General features: G+C 45.6%; 2 protein-coding genes across 3 annotated transcripts in view; one reads left to right on the top strand and one right to left on the bottom strand.

Annotated features, from left to right (window-relative positions):
- The window catches only part of PLCD1 (phospholipase C delta 1), a 66,542-nt gene extending 57,335 nt beyond the window's left edge, over nucleotides 1–9,207 (top strand). For both annotated transcript variants that reach the window (XM_083466857.1, XM_083466856.1), the window contains exons 14-15: nucleotides 1,029–1,178; nucleotides 2,846–9,207. In XM_083466857.1, coding sequence (XP_083322983.1) covers nucleotides 1,029–1,178; nucleotides 2,846–2,937 — 242 coding nt within the window. In that variant the 3' untranslated portion in view covers nucleotides 2,938–9,207. The remainder of the gene's footprint in view (nucleotides 1–1,028; nucleotides 1,179–2,845) is intronic.
- VILL (villin like) overlaps nucleotides 7,464–22,027 on the bottom strand; it is a 44,391-nt gene continuing 29,827 nt past the window's right edge. The window contains exons 14-20 of the mRNA XM_083466762.1: nucleotides 20,926–21,105; nucleotides 18,887–19,032; nucleotides 17,472–17,616; nucleotides 15,341–15,529; nucleotides 13,985–14,056; nucleotides 11,120–11,371; nucleotides 7,464–9,672 (exon numbers count right to left, since the gene is read on the bottom strand). Of these exons, the coding sequence (XP_083322888.1) occupies nucleotides 9,559–9,672; nucleotides 11,120–11,371; nucleotides 13,985–14,056; nucleotides 15,341–15,529; nucleotides 17,472–17,616; nucleotides 18,887–19,032; nucleotides 20,926–21,105 (1,098 nt within the window). The 3' untranslated portion in view covers nucleotides 7,464–9,558. The remainder of the gene's footprint in view (nucleotides 9,673–11,119; nucleotides 11,372–13,984; nucleotides 14,057–15,340; nucleotides 15,530–17,471; nucleotides 17,617–18,886; nucleotides 19,033–20,925; nucleotides 21,106–22,027) is intronic.

Raw genomic sequence — 22,027 nt, 5'->3', positions numbered from 1 at the left:
GCCTGAATCCAAAACTACCAATAGCTGGCAAAAGCCTTGGTTGTATATTCTCCCAACTTTGGGCGATGGGTTGCTTGGCTTTCAGCCCAACTGAAAACCGATTCAAGTGTGCATGTGGTACAGTCCTCTCAAAAGGCTATATCACCTTGCAAAGGAGTTGGGGTGAAGCGGATTGCCGTTTTGGAAACTCCCACTATGGCACGATCACCTTGGCATGTGGAAAGCTTACACGCCAGGGAGAAGAGGAGATATGTTAGTCAACAAATATCTCAGGGGCTTTCACGTGAAAGATGAACAAGCTTGTTTTCTCCTGCTCTGGAGTGTGGGAACCGAACCAATGGCTTCAAGCTACAAGAAAGGTGCACAGAACTGGATACAGAACTCCCAGTGGGGTTTGACCAAGGCAGAATAGAGTGGGACTATTACTTCACGCAGGTGGCGCTGTGGGTTAAACCACAGAGCCTAGGACTTGCCGATCAGAAGGTCAGCGGTTCGAATCCCCTGACGGGGTGAGCTCCCGTTGCTCGGTCCCTGCTCCTGCCAACCTAGCAGTTTGAAAGCACGTCAAAGTGCAAGTAGATAAATAGGTACCACTCCAGCAGGAAGATATACGGTGTTTCCGTGCGCTGCTCTGGTTCTCCAGAAGCGGCTTAGTCATGCTGGCCACATGACCCGGAAGCTGTACACTGGCTCCCTCAGCCAATAAAGCGAGATGAGCGCCACAACCCCAGAGTCGGCCACAACTGGACCTAATGGTCAGGGGTCCCTTTATCTTTTTATTACTTCTCTTGATTGGCTCACTTTGCTTCTGTTGATGCAGCCCAGAGAGAGAGAGAGAGAGAGAGAGAGAGAGAGAGAGGAAAAACGAGTCTCTGAACATCTTTTCTATCAATCAAAGATGAGGCCAGATTTTTCTCTCTTGTACGGATCTAGCCTACTGGAAAGATGTTCAGACTTGTACATCTCTGTGTTGCCCGTGTTTGTCTTTTCTTGCTTCCTCATCCAACACTCTCTCTCTCCCCCCCCAGGCTTTAACCCCAGATGGGATGAAGCGTTTGAGTTTGACATCGACGTCCCTCAGCTCGCTCTGGTTCGTTTCATGGTGGAAGACTTTGACGCGTCGACCAAAAATGACTTTATTGGGCAATTCACAGCTCCCTTCACAAGTTTGAAGCAAGGTGAGTCTTTCCATCTTAACCTTCAGAACAAACTCTTCATTCGAAGCTTAGAGTAACAGGGAGTTTCTGGGGCCAGCTAACAACTGGGGGTTGTTGTTTTTTAAAAGTTCTCTTTCCTTTTTAAGTGTAATGTCTCTTTCAATATGGTTGGGAGGTCTTCATGAACTACGAACCCCAACATTTGGCATCTTCTCCAAACCTGTGCCTAAGTTTTGCAGTCATTTTGCAGTGAAAACTTTGGCACTAGTTTGGAGTGAATTAAATAATGTTGGATTTTTGGGTTTGAACCCTGCTTTGATGAAGCAATTACTCAGTTGGGGGGGCGTGCTGCAAACCGTGGGGGATTTTTTACTGCAAAATGACTGCAAAACTTTGACACAGGTTTGGAAGGAATCCCATATTTCAGGGTTCGTAGTTAATAAGCAGGGACGCGGGTGGCGCTGTGGGTTAAATCACAGAGCCTAGGACTTGCTGATCAGAAGGTCGGCGGTTCGAATCCCCGCGACGGGGTGAGCTCCCGTTGCTCGGTCCCTGCTCCTGCCAACCTAGCAGTTTGAAAGCACGTCAAAGTGCAAGTAGATAAATAGATATCGCTCCGGTGGGAAGGTAAACGGCGTTTCCATGCGCTGCTCTGGTTCGCCAGAAGAGACTTAGTCATGCTGGCCACATGACCCGGAAGCTGTAGGCCGGCTCCCTCGGCCAGTAAAGCGAGATGAGCGCCACAACCCCAGAGTCGGCCACAACTGGACCTAATGGTCAGGGGTCCCTTTACCTTTACCTTTTTGGTTAATAAGCCCTGTTGGGGGCTGCCTTGTGGGCTGAAATTCAGGGGATAGGGCTGTAACCAACACTATTCCCACTCAGAGTAAACCCAGTGAAGTTAATTAACATGACTAACTTGGGTTCGTTAATTTCAAGGGGTCTGCAACAACAGATACACCACACTGTTTACGAACCTCCCAGGTGTCTTATAGGACCACAGCGCACTCTACTGTCCAAATCAGGCAGCGCTTCCCAAATTCCTGATAATCCAAGACACACTTTTCTGATACAGATAGGTAGCCGTGTTGGTCTGCCATAGTCAAAATAAAAAAATTCCTTCCTGTAGCACCTTAAAGACCAACTAAGTTAGTTCTTGGTATAAGCTTTTGTGTGCATGCACACTTCTTCAGATACACACGTATACAGATACACGTGTATCTGAAGAAGTGTGCATGCACACGAAAGCTTATACCAAGAACTAACTTAGTTGGTCTTTAAGGTGCTACAGGAAGGAATTTTTTATTTACACTTTTCTGAATTATTATTGGTGACACGTGTAAGAGGAGGAGTTGGCCACCTTCAGAGAAGCCAGTTTATAGCACACTTTCTCTTAATATATGCAGATTTGTTGCTGGAGAACTGCATCGCAGAATTCAGGGATGTACAGGTTTCAAAGGCTATCTGCTTTTTCAAGTTGTTGTGTTTTGGAAAGAGCGAATTAGGCCACGTTAAAACTGAATTTCTCCCCCATCTCTACGTTGCGTCCTCCAGTCCCCCTGGCATGTGTGAGTCTGATTGTTGCCACTCCCAGTGCCAGCTATTGAAAGAGAACACCACAATATAATTTCTCTCTCTCTCTCTCTCTCTCTCTCTCTCTCTCTCTCTCTCTCTCTGATAACCTCCAGGCTATCGCCACATTCATCTCTTGACGAAGAACGGAGACCAGTACCCTTCTGCCACGCTCTTCGTACACATCAATATTACGGATGCTTACTAAAAGGACAATTTTCTCGGACTGCTCAAGGGACAGGTCCCTGCTTTCCCTTTCCAAATGAACTTGCCTACCAAGCTGGGAAGAGAGAGATCTCAAACACTACCCTGGTTTTTAGCCGATGTGGAATCCCCACAACATCCCCGGAGAGCAGGAAATGGACAAATGAGTCGAGCCAACCACCGCAGAGGTCGTTGCGCAAACCGCCTTGCTGCGTTCAGAAAGCATCATGGATAATTGCTGCTCCAAGTGCCTGTAAAAGGCCATGTTCTGTTGTGGTTGGGAAGGTGGGCTATCCTTCTTATCATGGGTAGGTAAACTAAGGCCCAGGGGCCGGATCTGGCCCAATCGTCTTCTCAATCCGGCCCACAGACGGTCCGGGAATCAGTGTGTTTCTACATGAGTAGAATATGTCCTTTTATTTAAAATGCACCTCTGGGTTATTTGTGGGGCCTGCCTGGCGTTTTTACATGAGTAGAATGTGTGCTTTTATTTAAAATGCATCTCTGGGTTATTTGTGGGGCATAGGAATTCGTTCATTTTCTTTTCAAAATATAGTCCGGCCCCTCACAAGGTCTGAGGGACAGTGGACCGGCCCCCTGCTGAAAAAGTTTGCTGACTCCTATCCTAGCTGCTGTTTCTGGGGAAAAGGAGAAAAAGAGCTAGCTTTACAATCATGGAGAGAAGCACGAAAATTGAGATAGGGACAGGCACAGGAGATTGTTACTTCAGTCCTTTAAGGCTGGGAGGTCCACACACTGGCCACTGTCCCCCCTCTGTTGTCTCTGAAGACCTCATATGGACTGTAGCACTGGCTTCAGGCATGTTCTGAGTCAGATCCGAGATGTGGCTTCTCCACTTCTGTGTCCTTTCCGCTTGTTTCCATGCCTCTGTTTCCTCCCTTATGTCCGATGGTTACTGACTTCCTTTGTGCGCTCGGGCAGCAAGGCACCAGTTCTTCCCGACGTCACCTTTCAGGGTTTTCACTTTTTCAAGTTTCCAGTCCTCACGATAAGTAAGGCAAGCTTAAAAGCGTAGAGGCGATTTCCGATGCAATTTCGAAAGCTAAGGAAAGGTGTTGAACGATGTACACATCGTTTTAAGAAAGCACACATCCCGCTGCTGGGTGCTGCAAGCTGTGTAAATCATTCCAATCAAGCAGACTTGCGCAATGTTTAATTCTACCTCTAGCAGCAGCCAAAATCCCTCCTTTGCAACTTCTCAGACTTCTGAAATTTAACTGGGCATCGCTCACCTTTTAAGTGATAATTTACCCATTGGCTGAAACAAGAGATTCTCAAGAAGCTGATTTCTGGGGCCAGTGTTGCATTCTGTGTTTCTGCTGCGCTAGAGTGGACTAGCAATGTACTCCCAGCCGGATTTCATAACTGTAAAAATGTGATTTTTAAATTTTTTTAGACATTAAGACGTAAGCACTGTCCTTGAACTTTCCCAAAACAGTGTCAGGGTATTGGGCTTTTTAAGTTTTAGAAGCTGAGGCATCAATCATCACGTTGTGAATTTGCTAGATGCTACTTTTTTTGTAAATTTTGTAATTTTGTTCAGTCTTTTTAGAATTAATTATTACATTATTTTTAGGCGAAAGCAGCCAAAGAGCAGGTCCATTGTACCGTCACACCCTCTCTTTTCTTAGTAGCTTGGAAACTGTTCTGAATTTGAAGGGAGTGAGGATATAGACTGGGGTTCAATCAGTCTCACAGGCCATTATCCGAAGATGATTGTTGCCTGTGGAAATTTATCCCAACATTAACAAATTCAGCCGCTTGAAAGAAACTGACTGATATAAAATATGATAATTCTGTTGTTTCCAATATTGGGTTTCCCTCAGCTGGTTCTGAATTACTAGTTTTTGAACATGATGCAATTGTATCTAAGGTTTTCTGTGAAATGGTGAGGACTGGAAACTTTTGGAGAGTTTACATAACCTCACATCAAAAAGCTTTGAATCAGAGTCCTGTTATGCCACCATTCTGCCTCTTTTACATGACATGTGAGATACACTACAAAATCCATGCCCTCAATCCACCTAAAGCCGAATGCTTTTTAAGCGTTCTGTAGATTTCAGTGGGAAAGAATTAAAAATGCACTTAATTCTCCCAGTGATATCTACGAGTTTTAAATGGCTCTGGATGTTTGCTGCATGTTACACTGTGATCTATAGCAAATTGTGAAAATGCTATGCTACTGACAATGTTATACCAAATCCTCTTATTTTATATGCGGGCCCAGCCTCTAAAACTCACTTTAGATTGAAAAGAGAGGAGAACCTTTGCTTTTTCACTGAGCAGAATCCTTTTAAACAATCTGCGGAGGCTGAAGGCTCATTTAAACACAATCTTATCTCATGAGAACAGGCCCAAAGCTTGCTTCAGACTTAGGTGCCTATGCTGTGGGGCTTTGCCAAAGGCCCCTGATTTCATTTCAAGACATAAGAATTGGTCAACAGCACTGGCCAGTTTGCAGTTCCACAGCAAAGCAGATGTGCCTGAAAGTGATCCGACCGAGAGAATCTGTGATCTCAACTTGAATTCCTCGATTTGCGGAGAGTTGCTCTCTCAGGGTAGATCACCTGTCAGGATCGAGGTGTTCATTTGTCAGCAAAGTTGGCACCGGCTTCTTTCCTCAACCATTTTCGCTACCTCTCAGTGCGAATTTCAAGACTTGGCCGGCCTCCTCACAAAATGGCCACCACCCCCAATCCTCTCATCCACAAAATGGGGTCTGCATTGTTATAGAGCAGGGCCTCAGTGAGACAGGAACTCATCCTGTGTCATGGAAATCCATGTGCCTCTAACCCAACATAGCCTCTTGTTTTGGGTTAGGCTTTGCCATATATATATATATATATATATATATATATATATATATATATAAAATTTGGGGGAGGGGTGGAATCCTGAGAGCCACTTTCATGAAACGCAGTGCAAATTTATTAAACGGGAAGGTGGCTTCTAAAAGCCGTTCCATTTTCCCTTTCTTGCGGCGGACATGATCTCATTTCTCAAGGCGCTATGTGAACTGTGTCGCCTCTTCCCCCCAAACACTTCCATCTGGGATTTTGTAATGGAAAAGCCACGTAATGCCTTATTGCGGTAACTGTAAGGTCCTGGTCTAGCACTTTTTAAAAAAGGATTGGGACCTTATGACTTCCCCAGCCTTATTCTGTTTGTGTAGAAGACAATCCCGGGGTGGTAAACTTGAATAATGGTTGAGACGTTGATGGCTGAGATGCAACTGTAGCTGACTTTTAACAGATATTCCATAAGTGGAGCCCTGACTGTGTCATAATGCAATAGCTGAATCCAATTATCTTGGGCTTGTGTAAGACATAGAATCATAGAGTTGCCATCCAAGAAATAAATAAAAATCAGCCTTCTCCAATTGGGGTCTTCCAGGTGCTTTAGACTACAACAGTGATGTGAGCCGAAGTCCAAAACATCTGGATAGAAAAGGCCAATTCATCTAGTCCAACTTGCAATGCACAATGTCAGCCTATCATTTGCAGTCTTGTACTGTTGTGCTCCTGTTGTTTACACGACAAAAATAGTTTGCCCAACAACACCAATGCTCCCACTGACATGACAGTGGATCTTGCCTAAATGGGTTATATCCCATGTCAGTCATACTGTTGAGTAGACCCATTGGAACTGGCGAGCGCAGCTAATGAAAGTCCCTTTATTTCAGCGGATCTGCTTTTGAGCACGGCTTTGCGAGATATAACGCAATCATTCTGCAAACAAAACTGACTTTTATATTGCGGTTTTTTTAAAATTTAAAAATGTCATATAAAGCTACAGAGTTAGAGGGTTGACAAGAGTACGATATAAATAATATATTTTTTAACTACAATTAAAATGAAAAGTAAAAAAAAAAATTGTGTTTCTCTGCCTCATCTTTTCCTGTTTATTTTTCTTACCGGGTTCACCTGATGGCCAACTAAACTGGCTTAGCTCAAGCTCTCCTACCTTGAACTCTGCCACCCCCCCAAAATGCTCACTTTTTCTTGAATGGCAGGATTGTACACCTACCCTCCCATCTGTTCTGAACAGAGGAGAGGTTCAAGAAACTGCTCTCTGAGCAAGCATGGCAGGGGACAATGAAGTCTTTCCCCCCAGTGATGGCGGGAGCATTTTCTGCTCTTTCAGACACAACAGCCATTTTGTATTATGCCTGATGGCAGCCATTTTGTTACTGAAACCCACTGCAACGTCTTAGGAATACAAATGGCCCACTGGCCAAAATAGGTTGGCGACTACTACTGTGGCTCTATGTATCTTTTAACCTCCATGTCAGGGTCTCCTACCCAGACACTGGTTCCTTCTCCCGTTCCAAGACTGGGAAATGACTATTCAAGGAGTTCTACTACATGATAAACCATGGTGGGATTGACCACAATTCCTTCCTCTTGGGGGCAAAAAGGAAGACAAAACAGGAGCGTCCCAGTTTCACTTGCTGATTTCGTCACGAATGAAGCAACCGCATGTAGATTTATGAAAAACATACGCCACCAGTCACTGTGATTTGCTTTATTTCGAAATCATGGCACGGAAATGAACAAAGTGAAATGGCCAAAGGTGGTTGTGATGGAAATTGTGGGGAATGTGTGCATTCCTTTGCCGCCGGTGCTGTTTTTTCTGGATGTAGGCTCTGAAAGGCCTTTGAGGCCTTTGGATGAGAAAAGGTGCCATTAATCCTTGAGGAGAAAAGCTGTGTGGAGTTACAACGCTCAGGGCACAACCTTACACTTCTAGGGTACCATAAACATTCATGGAGCCATCTAGGGTACCACAAACGTTAAGCCCAAGACCTACAATTCTCATTATTTAAGACTTTCTAGGAAGCTTGATCATATCCTGATCGTTATATTATGATATTCACCCAAATCCCTCATATCCTTATTTGCCAGCGAAATGAGAGCGGTTACTTCACCAGCATTGCACTCCTAGCCTGACTGGCAGTATAACAATGATAAACTTAGCAACTATAGTCAAGACTGTGACCCCAGACAGTTCACGTGGGATTCCCTCCTCTTCATATCCCTTAACCGCTCCAAAAACACAACAAAACTTGAGCGACGCAATTTCCCCTGGCCCCAGATGAGGCCACTTGGTGCGCTGCCTTTCTTCCCAATCCTAGCTTCATAAGAGAGAGAAAAAAGAAAAGTGAGAATTGTTTCTAGTGGTACCCAAACGGATGCTTCGGGGTCCTTGCGAGCCCAAGGACTAGCCCAAAACATGGCCGCCTGAGGCAAAGGACAAGATGGCGCTGTCCTCTCAATTCCACATAGAGAAGCCAACCAGAATGAACTTCAACAGGGGCAACAGGGTGGAAATTGTCGTCCACTGTACCAGAGGGCAACGTATGGGGGTCTGTCCTCCTGACATCTTGCTGTTGCTGCCTGCCCCTGGGCATCTGCCGCCTGAGGCAATTGCACTCAGCGCTGCTTTACAAAGGAGGAGGAGAGGATGGGTCAGGCTATTCAATTCCATGCCTTCAGATTGGAGGCCAGTTGCTGCATAACTGAGGGGTGTGTGTATATGTGTTATGTACTGAGTTGAATAGGATCCAAAATGCAGCAGTCTGATTGGTCCTAGAACAATAGGATCCAAAATGCAGCAGTCTGATTGGTCCTAGAACAATAGGATCCAAAATGCAGCAGTCTGATTGGTCCTAGAACAATAGGATCCAAAATGCAGCAGTCTGATTGGTCCTAGAACAATAAGATCCAAAATGCAGCAGTCTGATTGGTCCTAGAACAATAGGATCCAAAATGCAGCAGTCTGATTGGTCCTAGAACAATAGGATTCAGAATGCAGCAGTCTGATTGGTCCTAGAACAATGCAGCAGTATGAGTGGTCCGCAGGAGCCACCCAATCCAGCTCCAGGTGGAAGTGAATCCACAACCTGATTGGCCTACAGGAGAATCCCGGAATTAGCCAATCACATGCAGCCCATTGTGTAAATAATGTATATAAAGCAGATATTTTGGGGGAACTTCCATTCCTCCTCACCACTATGAGCTGAATAAAGAGCATGAAAGTCACTCTCGACTCCAAGTATATTTCAGTGTGTGTGTGTGTGTGTGTGTGTGTGTGTGTGTGTGTGTGAGAGAGAGAGAGAGAGAGAGAGAGAGAGAGAGAATGAGACTTTCCCCCTTCCAAACTTCCAAAGAGCCCAGAATCAGCCCTAGAGGCCAGTCTTTCATTTCCCTTCAACATTGCCTGAAGCTTACAACTTCATGTGGAATCCCTGGATTTCGAAACTCATCAAATGTAAGGAACTTTCTCCCTGCGCAGATAAATTATAAAAAGCTTGGCAGGCAAAAGAGATTGCCGTTTTCAGTGGCACAGGTGCAGGGGGAAGGAAATAATCTCCCAAGCCTTTCTTTGACAAAACTGATTTCAAGAGAGAGAGAGAGAGAGAGAGAGAGAGAGAGAGAGAGAGAGAGGTTTCTTTAAATAGTCCTTTTTGGTAGTGGGGGCGATGATGGAGGGAAGCGCCTTTTATCCAGGCTCACTTCCTCATACACCTGCGGAGTTATCCCAAAATGAGTTCTAAGGAGCCAGCCAGCCGGCAGGCAGTTGTGCAGGCCGAAAGCTCCTTCGCTCAAAAGAGTCCAAATTGTTTCTTCTCGTTCTGCTGCTTCCACCTGGGCATCCGGTAGAATTCATCCTTGGTCTTCCCAAAGATGTCATAAAAATCTGCGTCAGACAGGTAGTACTGCAAAGAGAGTGAGAGGAAAGGGAAACAAGTGAGGGGAGAAGCCTGAGGGGTTATTGGTTTGTTCTGTTCTTGCTTCTATTATGCATTTTCTAATAATATTGTATTTTTATGTTGTGAACCGCACCGAGATCTGCAGAGGAAGGGCGGTATACAACTTGAAATAAATAAATAAATAAATAAATAAATAATAATAATAATAATAATAATAATAATAATAATAATAAGTGTGGTTTTTTTCTGGGGGTATGCAGGGGTACGCATACACCTAAACATTTTGTGAATCTTTGTACTTTTGTCCATTTACTGTATTTATTTCCCCCCAATTGAACTATAAATGGCGGTTTTCTTGAGTCAAAATGAGAGTACCCCTAAACATTTTTTAGAAAAAAAAGCACTGATGATGATAATGGTGATGATGATAAAATAATAGTAGTAGTAGTAATAGTAGTAGTAATAATAATAGCAATAACAATAACACACAGCACCACCTAGTGGATAAAGAAAGCAGAGACACATATCAGGTCCTCCTAACATACTTGCCTCCAATATATGGTACATTTGGGGCGAGAAACTACCAACATTAGGGTCAATCTGCAGTCCAACCACTTTTTAACCTCTCTTGAGATCAAGTGGGTGGCAGGAATTTTCAGCCTGTCGCATACCAAGGATTGTGGCACATTCACCATCCTAAACACCAGCTCAGGGGCCTTTAAAAGAGGATTAGGTATGTGGCCATAAAGCTATGCATGGCTACCAATCACAAGGACCGTGCACTCCCTAAGCACCTGGATGGCTGCTTAGGAAACAGGACACTGGACTCAAAAGGCCTCTGTCTTGGTCCAGCACGGCATCTTCTGACGTCCTAATGTCCCTTGCATGCAAGACCAGGGGACCTTTGGTTTCCAAACTGACTTAAAGAAGAAGAGGAGGAGTTTGGATTTGATATCCTGCTTTATCACTACCCGAAGAAGTCTCAAAGCGGCTAACATTCTCCTTTCCCTTCCTCCCCCACAACAAACACTCTGTGAGGTGAGTGAGGCTGAGAGACTTCGGAGAAGTGTGACTAGCCCAAGGTCACCCAGCAGCTGCATGTGGAGGAGCGGGGAAGCGAACCCGGTTCACCAGATTACGAGTCCACCGCTCTTAACCACTACACCACACTGGCTCTCATAGGCGCAAGACCTACCTTATTGCTGTGCTCCTTAGGCCTGGCGCTCCCGAACAGACCTTGTTCCTTTTAATAAAACATTAACCTCCCTTATTCTGTGCGACTTATTCCCAACACCCTCTCCTGACTGCACTCAAATGTGTCACTTAAGTGCCTCATTGTGTTGTTCATGCGAGCTGCCCTTTTCACATAGCTGCTTCCTGTACCAGCGATGTTAGCCACAGTGGTTGGGCAAGATAAACAATATTCGGGGTGTGTGGGTGTGTGTTCACCTACCTCTTTCTTGGTGGGGTCCACTCCCTCTGGAAGGTCATCCACCGTCTTGTTGATCAAAGCATCTCTGTGATATGCGCCAGTCCCATTGGTCTCCACGGAGGTGGGGTTGTTGTTGTTGTAGCTGCCACCGCCACCACCACTACTGGAGGGCGGCTGGTGTACTGGTGACCTCCTTTCAGTCTCCGAAATGGCTGAATTGGGGGCAGGCTTACTGCTGGCATTCCTGTTGTTCACGTTGGCATTTTTAAGGTCCTGCAAAAATATAGGAAAAGCCCGTGAACAGGAGGACACTCTGCACATTTCACATGGGGCAAGCACAGCTTGCTAAGGAGCATTGGCCAGTCAGAAGTTCCTTGCCACTGAAGGAATGGGTTTCTGTGCAGTCAGTTTGAAACGGGACGCAAACCCCCCCTTTTCTTCTTTCTCCAAGAGAGCATTTCTAAAATGCATGAACTTGAGCTGTTGAGCAAATGCATAACAAGAACACAGCTGTATAAACAAAACTCTCTCCTTTATCAGTCACGGTAATGGACGACCTTGGCTGTTCCAGTGGAGTAGGGATGACATGTCTGGGTCTTATCTTACCACACTCTGACGCACAGACCTAGTCCGGGAACAGCGCCAGAGTGTGTTCTTGGAGTTGGTGACCTCTTGCTCCAAGATAAGAGTATAGGAGCAGGAATACCCTTTTGTGGTCAGAAGTACAGGAAGGAAAACCCTTTTATGGTTAAGAGTACTGGAGCAAGAACATCTGTGATGTCAACCTGCGTGTACAAGCTGACTTGGCTGGATTCCTGGGGAAGGGGGGAGAGGGTACCTGGAGGATATATATATTGCATGAAATTTCTCATTTCTTTGGACTTGCTGTGGACTGACCACGCAAGTGCCTTTCTGCTGCTCCGGAGAGCAGAAATAAAGAACTCTTTCTCTGAGCCAACCCTCAGTGTCATTTGACTTCCTTCCTCCCGTCCGGGAGCAACGCAGAGCCCACCAATCGGTAAAGTTTAATAAGGCTACACCACATTCGGCCGGCCCTCAGTTTTCGGCAGGACGTGAGAGCCAGCCTTCGGCAGGCAGTGAAGTTCAAGCTTCTTGCAGCACCCTTTTGCTCCTAGGAAATAGCCTTGTACTGAGCCACGCCTAGCGCAGTGTTGTCTACACTGACTGGCAACAGCTCTCCAGGGTTTCAGACCAGGAGTCTCTCCCAGCCTCTACCTGGAGATGATGGTTGAACCTGGAACCTTCTGCTTCCTGAGTGCCACTGGGCACTTACATGAAGACCCCCTTTGCTTTGCACAAGTTCAGGCTGTCAAGGAATGGTGGGCAACCGCTGGCCCACGGGCCAAATCAGCCCGGCAAGGGGATCTGTTCGGCCAATGAGGTCATTTCCTCAGAACCACACGCACCTGTCCCATCTGGCCAATGAACAACTGGGAACCTTTAAAGCGTGCCTCTGATGGTTCCTTGACAAGTGAGTATTGCTATTAGCACTGAACAAGCCGAACAGTGTTAGGGTTTCTCAACTTTCAAATTCCAAAAACGAGGCGTGTTGTAACACGGCTTGGGGATTCAAAATATATTTCGGTTAAATTAGCACAATTTAGTTTTGCTCGATAAGTAAAATGTACGTAAAAATTGCATAGAAATCATTAAAAGTGCCAAGTACTTGCAGGTATATTATATATTTAGTAGCAGTAGTAGTAGTAGTATTTAGCGTTACCTGACATTTTCAGAAGGTAAAATTAAAATTATTTGGTTTTCCAAAGGCAGTTTATGGGCTTCTTCATTAAATGTAGACTCACCGAGCTAAATGTTGTCCAGTCACAAAAATAATAGCAAATTTGAATTCCTTACACCCAAAGGACCATTCACTGAAGAAATTTGCAATTTTTTTTTGAAAAAGAGTGGGAACCCTTTATATTATATTTTCAGAAACAAAGAAAGAACATTGACTTGATGGTAGGATTTAAATAAACATTCACAACTTTATGGCTAGGGAATAAATAATGTAATAAATGGAAAAATATGATATTTGTAGAGAATAGCAGAATATAATAATGAGGATAATAAATCAGAATTGGAAGTTGAGGGAAGTCCAAAGGGAAGGAGGGAGAGACGTTATGTAAATTGTATGTTATAAGTATATTTGTAATGAGAAAAAAGAATTTTTTTAAAAAAAATAAAAAAGAAAAAAAGAAAATAAATTTGCAAAAATTTAAGTTTCACCCCCTAAAATGGCACATGGCTGCTGGGAGAGCCTGAATGGCGGAGTTGTCGATGGGGAACCCCCTAGCACAGCCTAACCCTGACGGAATCAGGTTGGCTCAAAGCGCTGGCCAGCTACCGTATTTTTTGCTCTATAAGACTCACCTTTTCCCTCCTAAAAAGTAAGGGGAAATGTGTGTGCGTCTTATGGAGCGAATGCAGGCTGCGCAGCTCTCCCAGAAGCCAGATCAGCAAGAGGGATTGCTGATTTCACTGCGCCGCGATCCCTCTTGCTGTTCTGGCTTCTGAGATTCAGAATATTTTTTTTCTTGTTTTCCTCCTCCAAAAACTAGGTGCGTCTTGTGGTCTGGTGCGTCTTATAGAGCGAAAAATACGGTAATTGGTGCTCACAGCAAGCCAGCTGGGATCTGGACTTGATGGAAGCCAGTCATGCAAAGAACCTTCCTATGCAGTTGTAACTCAAGCTGTGCCCACAAAGGAAGAGGTTTACTTTCAGTCACCTGACACTGTTGTGATGTCAGGTGATTGACAAGTGGCCAGCCCCGCCCACTGATTGACAATGTTTCCGGCCCCTGCTGTAAAGAGACGGATGCAACATTTGCACAAGGAAGCTGCAGCTTCCACCCTGGGCTTACTCACCATGGTGATCTCCGAAATGGTGGCTACTTTCCCCAAGCTGCTCTTAATCTCCTCGTAGGACGACTTGCCATCCTGAGAGGAAAGGAAAGGAAAATCGCTGCTATGATATCTGCAAGGAAGCCTTAGTTACCCAAAGAGCAAGGCAGTTGCAACTTTGATGCGAGACCTTGTTTTCCGAATCAGCACTTAAGCAGTAGTGTCTGGTGGTCATTGGGGCAGATGGGGTGCAAGGCAGGAGGCTGACAGTAGGTGGCAGCAGAGTCAATGGCAGGCTGAGCCAACAAATTCTAGTTTTGTCCCCTTCCTCCCTGCTGAGTTCTGCAAAGGCAACACAGACTAAGGAGGAAGAAGTTGAGAGGCAAGGGCACCTTCTGGGCTGGTTGTAAGGAAGGAGGCAGGCAGGTGGAAGTTGTACTGGAAGAAGCAAAGATCACCAGTGTCAAAGCAATGTTTCTTCAACATCAACTTCATTGGACTGGTCATGTTGTGCGGATGCCTGATTATCGTCTTCCAAAAACAGCTACTCTATTCCCAACTTAAGAATGGAATGCGTAATGCTGGTGGTCAACAAAAGAGGTTTAAAGACTCTCTCAAGGGAAATCTTTAAAAAAATGTAGTATAAACACCAAAAACTGGGAGACACTGGCTTGCCTGCGAGCGCTCCAATTGGAGAACAGCCTTTACCAAAGGTGTTCTGGGCTTTGAAGACACTCTAACTCAGGATGAAAGGGAGAAATGTTCTCAGAGGAAGGCACGTTTGGCAAACCCTCACCGTGGTCAACTCCCACCTGGAAACCTATAGTCCCCACTGTGGAAGGACATATGGATCCAGAATTGGCCTCCACAGTCACTTACGGACTCAATGTTAAGAGTGTGTTTATGGAAGACAATTTTACTCTGCTACGAGGGATTGCCAAAGAAGAAGGTAGCACAGTGATCCATTTGCCCTGATGAACCAGCCTTCACTGCACCATGTGATACCAGGCAGGTAGCGTTGCCCACCTGTTAAAACTGCCCTGCAGTGTGCGGTCCAATTCTGGACCAAGCTCTTAGGCCAAAAAAGCTGCCCCACTCCTGTTCTAGTGAACATGCCCATTGAGTGAGCATCATTTAGCAGCAAAATGGTAGACGTGTTGCTCTGCTGTCATGGTGCTTGCCCAGGTGAGAGGGAGGAGTCACCAATTTGCTGGCTCTCATTGGCTTGCCTGCTCAGGTGTCACAGAAGCTGAGGCAGAGCAGCCCAGTTCCTAGTGGAACGAGAAAGAGCTCTTGAAATGTGCAACTTTCTGTGGAATTAAAAACAGGCTACCAAACTATGGCCTCAGCGCAGAGATGTTTTTACTTGCAGTTACTTACACTCCACTTGTATGGGTCCCAAGCGGTGAACCAGCCCGTGAAGTTGACGGGTTCGTGACCTTGTTTCACCACAATAACCGGTGTCCCCAAGTCTCTTCCCGCTGGGTGGGTCTTCAGGTACTCTTGGGCTGAGGTCATGGACTCCTTCTTCTCATAGTCGTTGGAAGCTTTGCCAACCCAAAGGAAAATCTACAGGTGGAAAACGGGAGGTGGAAGAAAGAGGAAGAGTCATTTTTTCCCCTAGAAAAAGGCTGGGGAAACTCTGCCCCAATTTGGCTTGTTCCCCCTAACCAGGCCCACTTGCCACACACCTGATGTCGCACAAAGGTCCACAAATAACAACACTTTGGAGGTCCTGAGCCTCAAGGAGGTTAGATTGGTTTGAACTAGGGCCAGGGCCTTTTCAGCACTGGCCCCGACATGGTGGAACGCTCTGTCACAAGAGACCAGGGCCTTGCAGGACTTAACATCTTTCCGCAGGGCCTGCAAGACAGAGCTGTTCCGCCAGGCCTTTGGTTTGGACTCAGTCTGACCCTTATGTTTCCCTCCCCTTATGGTCTTGATTTATCAGCTATTTTAAAATGAGGCTGCATTTTAAAATGCTTTTTAACCTGTATTTTAATTTTTTCCCCCACCCTCTCTTTTTCCCCTATTATGTTTTTACTGTGATTTTATTTTATTGGTGTTAGCCGCCCTGAGCCTGGCTCTGGCCGGGAAGGGTGAGGTATAAATAAAATTTAGTAGTAGTAGTAGTAGTAGTAGTAGTAGTAGTAGTAGTAGTATGTGATGCTAGGTAGTGAATTAGCTGCAGCGAAATGATATATAATGAACTGAAAAAAATACTGTTTAAAAGTAACTTTCCAGAGCCCTTTCTGTTGCGGATAATTCAGAGGGAAATTCCCAGGTGTCAAAAAAGGTTATTTATGTCTGCTACTACTGCGGCCTGTGTGTTGTTAGCCCCAAAATGGAAAACGAGCAAGGTCCCATCTAAAGAAGAATGGCAACTTAAGCTGGTGGAATATGCGCAGTTTGCAGATTTAATTTACAGAATAAGAGAGCAAGAAGAATGTATGTTTAAAGAAGACTGGAAAATGTTTACTGAATATATGGGTGAAAATTGTGTTTATTTAAAAACGCTGGGAGCGTTAAGATAAATTCAACTGTGTAAATGAGTTTTGATGGATGTAACAATGGATTACCGAATGGTTTAGTTCATGTAAAATATACAGGGATGTATGGTATGCAAAATGAACTACGGAAAGAGGAGAAGGGGAATCATTGATTTAAGGTTGTTTAAATGAATATTTTGAAATGTAAATTAGAAAATTTAATAAACTTGGGTTAAGTGTGTACCTTGTTTAGGAATTAAGGTAATATAGGCCTCCCTCCACGACTCCGGGATTTTTATTTTGAGTTGAAATGTTTTGTAATGACAATACAAGGAACTGACTTACATTTAATAAGGGGAAATATAAAAATAAGAGAGAAGGTAAAAAAGTGGCTGTAGAAATGGTAAGAATAAAGTAAATACGTATGGAAGTCAGAAAGAGGGGCGGGAGGAGGTCGATGCGCGGATAGAGCGATGTTTGAGCCTATTGATTTATGTATGGATATTGTGATTACAAAAAATTGAAAATGTAATAAAAATTATTTTTAAAAAATTACAAAATTTAATATAAAAAAGAGAATTAGCTGCAGGACCACGTTCCTCATGGAACAACCGACACCTGCAGAAAGCAGCCTTGAAGTCACCACCACCGGCTGATGGCTGGAGACTTCAAGCCTGCTGAATAACGGTGCTTCCAATCACCCCACAGGGCTCATTGCAAGCCCTGTGAGATACCTTGAAGTTCCAGCAATCATTGCATGACGACATTGTGACACCAAGTGATGGACAGGTGGGTGCAAAGGCGGTAGGGAAGATAAGGATCTGGCCCCGCCAGCCAGATGAGGTTCCCTATCTCTGTTCTAGACAAGATCATTCAATGAGCGACGGGTATTTATTACTGAGAAGAACACCCTGTTCCTTCTGGAGGGAGGCTTTGCCCAAGGCATGCATGCAAACGTGCCGCAGTGGCAGCAGAACGCTTGGAAAACTCCTCTGCGGAAGCAATAGCTCATCTCCACTGACCTCCTCCCAGGTGTCCAGCAGCATGATGTCATCCTCGTCCAAGTCATCCTGGCAAAAATCCACAATCTCCGTCATGATGAACCGGCCCGTCTGATTGGAGCACTCGAACAAGCGGGGCTGGTACTGGGCAAACTGCTCTTGGAACCTGGACGACGCAACATTGGGGAGGGAGAGACTCTGCGTGAGATGAGGCTGCGTCCCTTTCTAACATCCGACGCCGATTCTAACCACTAGAGGTCAGGCTCCTAACTCCTAATTGGGAAGAAAGTGAGCTGTGGGCCTTTTAAACCGCTACCAATCAGGATGCCAACCTCCTAACGGTGGACGTAGATTTGTATGTTTTAAGGTTAATGTTGTTCAGCGATCCAAAGAAGCGTTTGTCCCATGAGGTTTTTTTTAAATACAGTGGTACCTCGGGTTAAGTACTTCATTTGTTCCGGAGGTCCGTTCTTAACCTGAAACTGTTCTTAACCTGAAGCACCATTTTAGCTAATGGGGACTCCCGCTGCTGCCGCACCGCCAGAGCATGATTTCTGTTCTCATCCTGAAGCAAAGTTCTTAACCCGAGGTAATATTTCTGGGTTAGTGGAGTCTGTGACCTGAAGCGTATGTAACCTGAAGCGTATGTAACCCGAGGTACCACTGTAAAATAAAATAAAATAAAAATAAGAGGTGACGAAGTTGGTGTGGGTGGGTGTGTCCCGCCACCAAATTATCTATGCCCTTGACACATCGACTTAGATATCGGAATGAGAGCTTTCAAATGACTTCCTTTCGTTTCCTTCTGCAAAGGCGTCAGGGCTTGGTGGGAAAAGAACAGCCGTACCTCGGAAGTCGAACGCCTTGTGAATCAAACGTTTTGGCTCCCAAAACCGGAAGTGAGTGTTCCGGTTTGCAAACGTTCTTTGGAACCCGAACATCTGATGCGGGTTCCGAGGCTTCCAATTGGCTGCAGGATCTTCCTACAACCAATCAGAAGCCGTGCCTTGGTTTCTGAATGTTTTGGAAGTCGAACGGACTTCCGGAACGGATTCCGTTTGACTTCTGAGGTACGACTGCATATTACTCTGGATACCCAGCGTTATGAGCTGTGAAAAACACACACCGAAACACACATACGCTCCTATTGTATATGTATTTTTATCTCCCGTCTTGCCACTGGCAAGCTGTGTTAACCTCAAGTCTGTGGGTGGGCATTTGCGGCTACAGAAACCTGCCTTATGCTGAGTCAGACCCTTCAACCATCTTGCTTGGTGTTGTCTACACTGACTGGCAGAGGCTTTCCAGGGTTTAAGGCAGCGAGTCTCTCCCACTCCTACCTAGAGATGTTGGGAATTGAACCTCGCACCTGATGTTCTTTTCAGATTTATCCACACCCATTCTCTGAAGAGATTACAGAACCAGGCATCTCTTACCTCTTATCGCTGGCGTAGGGGGCTTTGCCTCCAAGCGCGACCCAGAACTCCGCTGGTTCCTGGCCCTCTAGCACGGTCTGCTTGTCTCTCTTGGAGATAATGTCGGCCACGTTCTTGGCCATCTCTCTCTCGTCCCCACTGCACCCCTGGAGAGGCAGCAGAAAACCAGAGCAAATGAGGAGTCGGCACAAAACGCCAGAGGGAGGGTTGGACACTTGTGGATCTGGGACCAACAGGGTCTGTGGCCCTGCTCCACACAACTGGGGGTTCTGCACTCAGTCAGTGTCAGGGACCGTCCTGAGGAAGTCTGCACTGAGGAGGAATCATGGATCTTCCCAGGAGCAGGAAGACAGCATAGATTTGGAGCAGTGGTTTGCAGAGGGGCATAGTTCAGAAGGCAGAAGCTGGGAAATACTGGATGGGGAACAGCTAGAAGAAGAAACACTGGGGGAGAGAGGGTTAACGGATTCACAGCCGTTGGACAGCATTCCTCCACTGCCCTCCCCAAGGTTGAGAAGCGCTCAGAAAGTCTCAGAACAGAAAGCACAGAGGCTACAAGCTCAGATTACAGGACATAGGATTGATGTAGATTAAAAGGGACGGGAGGCGAGGTAGCCTTAATTGGGAGCACTGCCATTTCTAGGGTGACGTGTTCTTTTGTCTCTCACTGTGATTAGTAAAGAATCTACTGTAACTGGTAAGACGTTCCTTTCGTTTGATCTTCTTATTTACTGCCATGGGGGAGGAAGCCAATTCCCCGAAGCCTGACAGTCAGTGTGCCTCTGTATACAGTCATACCCCGGGTTACAGACGCTTCAGGTTGCATTTTTTCGGGTTAAGGACGGCTGAAACCTGGAAGTCCTGGAACAGGTTACTTCTGGGTTTCGGCAGTCACGCATGTGCAGAAGCGCTGAATCGCAACCTGCGTGTGTGCAGATGCACTGCTGCGGGTCGTGAATGCTGCAGGTCGCGAATGTGCATCCCGCATGGATCACGGTCACAACCCGAGCGTCCACTGTACTGGGAAATGTAGGTCTGAGCAATTAAAGTGGATTAAAGGACTCTATCACTCTAGTGTAGTGGTTCTCAAAAGGTGGAGCAGGAGAGAATGGCGGAAAGGTTCAAGGACAATAACAGAAACATTCAAACATTTCAGTATAGTATCAACATATTTTTTAATTTGCAGAATACGTAGCTGCATTTCTTTACCCATGATCATAATATAAAGTAGTTATGTTCTATGTTACAAATCAGGCACTGCTGGAAGTTGTTTCTTTCTGTTTTCCAGCGTATTTCTTATTGATAGAAAAATTCGCTGTGGCACGAGCAAATGTTTATTCTGAAAGCGTGGCCCAGAGGGGGAAAAAAAGTTTGAGAACCACTGCCCTAGTGCAAGAAATCTACCGTATTTTTTGCTCTATAAGACTCACTTTTTCCCTCCTGAAAAGTAAGGGGAAATGTGTATGTGTCTTATGGAGCGAATGCAGGCTGCGCAGCTATCCCAGAAGCCAGAACAGAAAGAGGGATTGCTGCTTTCACTGCGCAGCGATCCCTCTTGCTGTTCTGGCTTTTGAGATTCATAATATTTTTTTTCTTGTTTTCCTCCTCCAAAAACTAGGTGCGTCTTGTGGTCTGGTGCGTCTTATAGAGCGAAAAATATGGTACTTCAAAAAAAGGAAACTGATCCTTTTGCGGTTAGGAAAGTAATGGGAAAATGCATCAGGGAAGGGTGGGATGAATGAATGCATAAACATCCGGCGAGTGCCCATTGTCTGAATAATCTCCCTGCAAACAAATCGCAACAAATTCTCAAGGAAGACCAAATACAACCTAGCCTTCACATAAGCACTGCGCAAGGAAGGCTCAGTAAAGAGGTCATCTGGAGCAGCGTTCTTCAACCTTGGGCCACCAGACTTTATTGGACTACAACTTCCATCATCCCTGGACGCTGGCGAAGCTTGCTGGGGATGGTGGGAGTTTTAGGGGATGGGGACACAAGATTGGCGTACGCTGGAGCATACGCCCTAAAATTCACCTACCTTTCCACACCACAGGTAGCACATTTGGTTGGTCCTGAGAAGGAAGACATCGTTGGAGTTGAGCGAGGAGGCTCGTGCTGGGACCTCGACAGTCTTGGTGTTGAATTCATCTGTCCCCCTCACTTGGAAGAGCCGGACGGCAGGCTCCGGCTCACTCTTCTGGGCACGACTTGTGCCTCCCTGGAAGAAACAAAGCAGTCTGTGAAGCAGGAGGGTAGGAGAGATATCCATTTGGTTTGCATCTCAATGCAAACTCTTCTAAATTTGCACTTCCTGAACCATTGTGCAAAAATCCACATGTCTCCCGTTTCTGGTGATGCAGTCTTCCAGCCAAGAGGGGTATACAAGAAAGTGTGTACACCAGGGGAAAGTGCATACAACAAATACAGATATCAGTAAAAACAGGTGTACAAAAATGGATTGTATCAGGAAAGGTTCCTTGCACCAACGTGCACATTGGGCAAGGTTTTGCACGTTAAGAGAAATTAACATGAACTTTTGGTAAAATTTTCACAATGCACTGTAAAAAGAGTATCATAATCTGATGTAGAAATGGGGGGAAAACAGAAGACTGGAAAAATGAGATATGGAAATGGACAGATCTGCCCAATTCCTTGTTGAGCCACTGCTTTTCCGCAATGATCTGGAAGAGGAACACATAACACATGGAAATATTGAATTGGATCATCTAAAGCAGCGGTTCACAACTTGTGGGTCCCCAGATGTTGTTGGACTACAACTCCCATCATCCCTGAGCTCTGGCCTTGCTAGCTAGGGGTGCTGGGAGTTGCAGTTCAACAACATCTGGGGACCCACAGGTTGAGAAAGGCTGGCCTGAAGTGTGTTAAAGACAGGCAACTTTAAATAGATTATGGCCTCCTGGAAAGGACCAAGCAAATGAGAAAGGAGAGAGTTCTACGACTGTGGAGCCACCCCCAGGAAGGCCCTGTTGGGTGGGGGAATAGTATTATAGCCACTTTTGTTTTAAAGATGTGGAGTTTTGCTCTCCTTAGAGAGAGAGGAAGGGGGGAATGGAGGGAGGCTGAGAAATAAGAGACTCTGAGGTCCCTTGATGGGTGTGGGCTTTGGACCGGGAGAGCCT

Source organism: Podarcis liolepis, assembly GCF_965112155.1.
Source record: "Podarcis liolepis genome assembly, chromosome: 12".
Lineage (NCBI taxonomy): Eukaryota > Metazoa > Chordata > Lepidosauria > Squamata > Lacertidae > Podarcis > Podarcis liolepis.
Note: the sequence above shows the minus strand (reverse complement) of the source record. Positions and strands in the feature narration are given on the sequence as shown.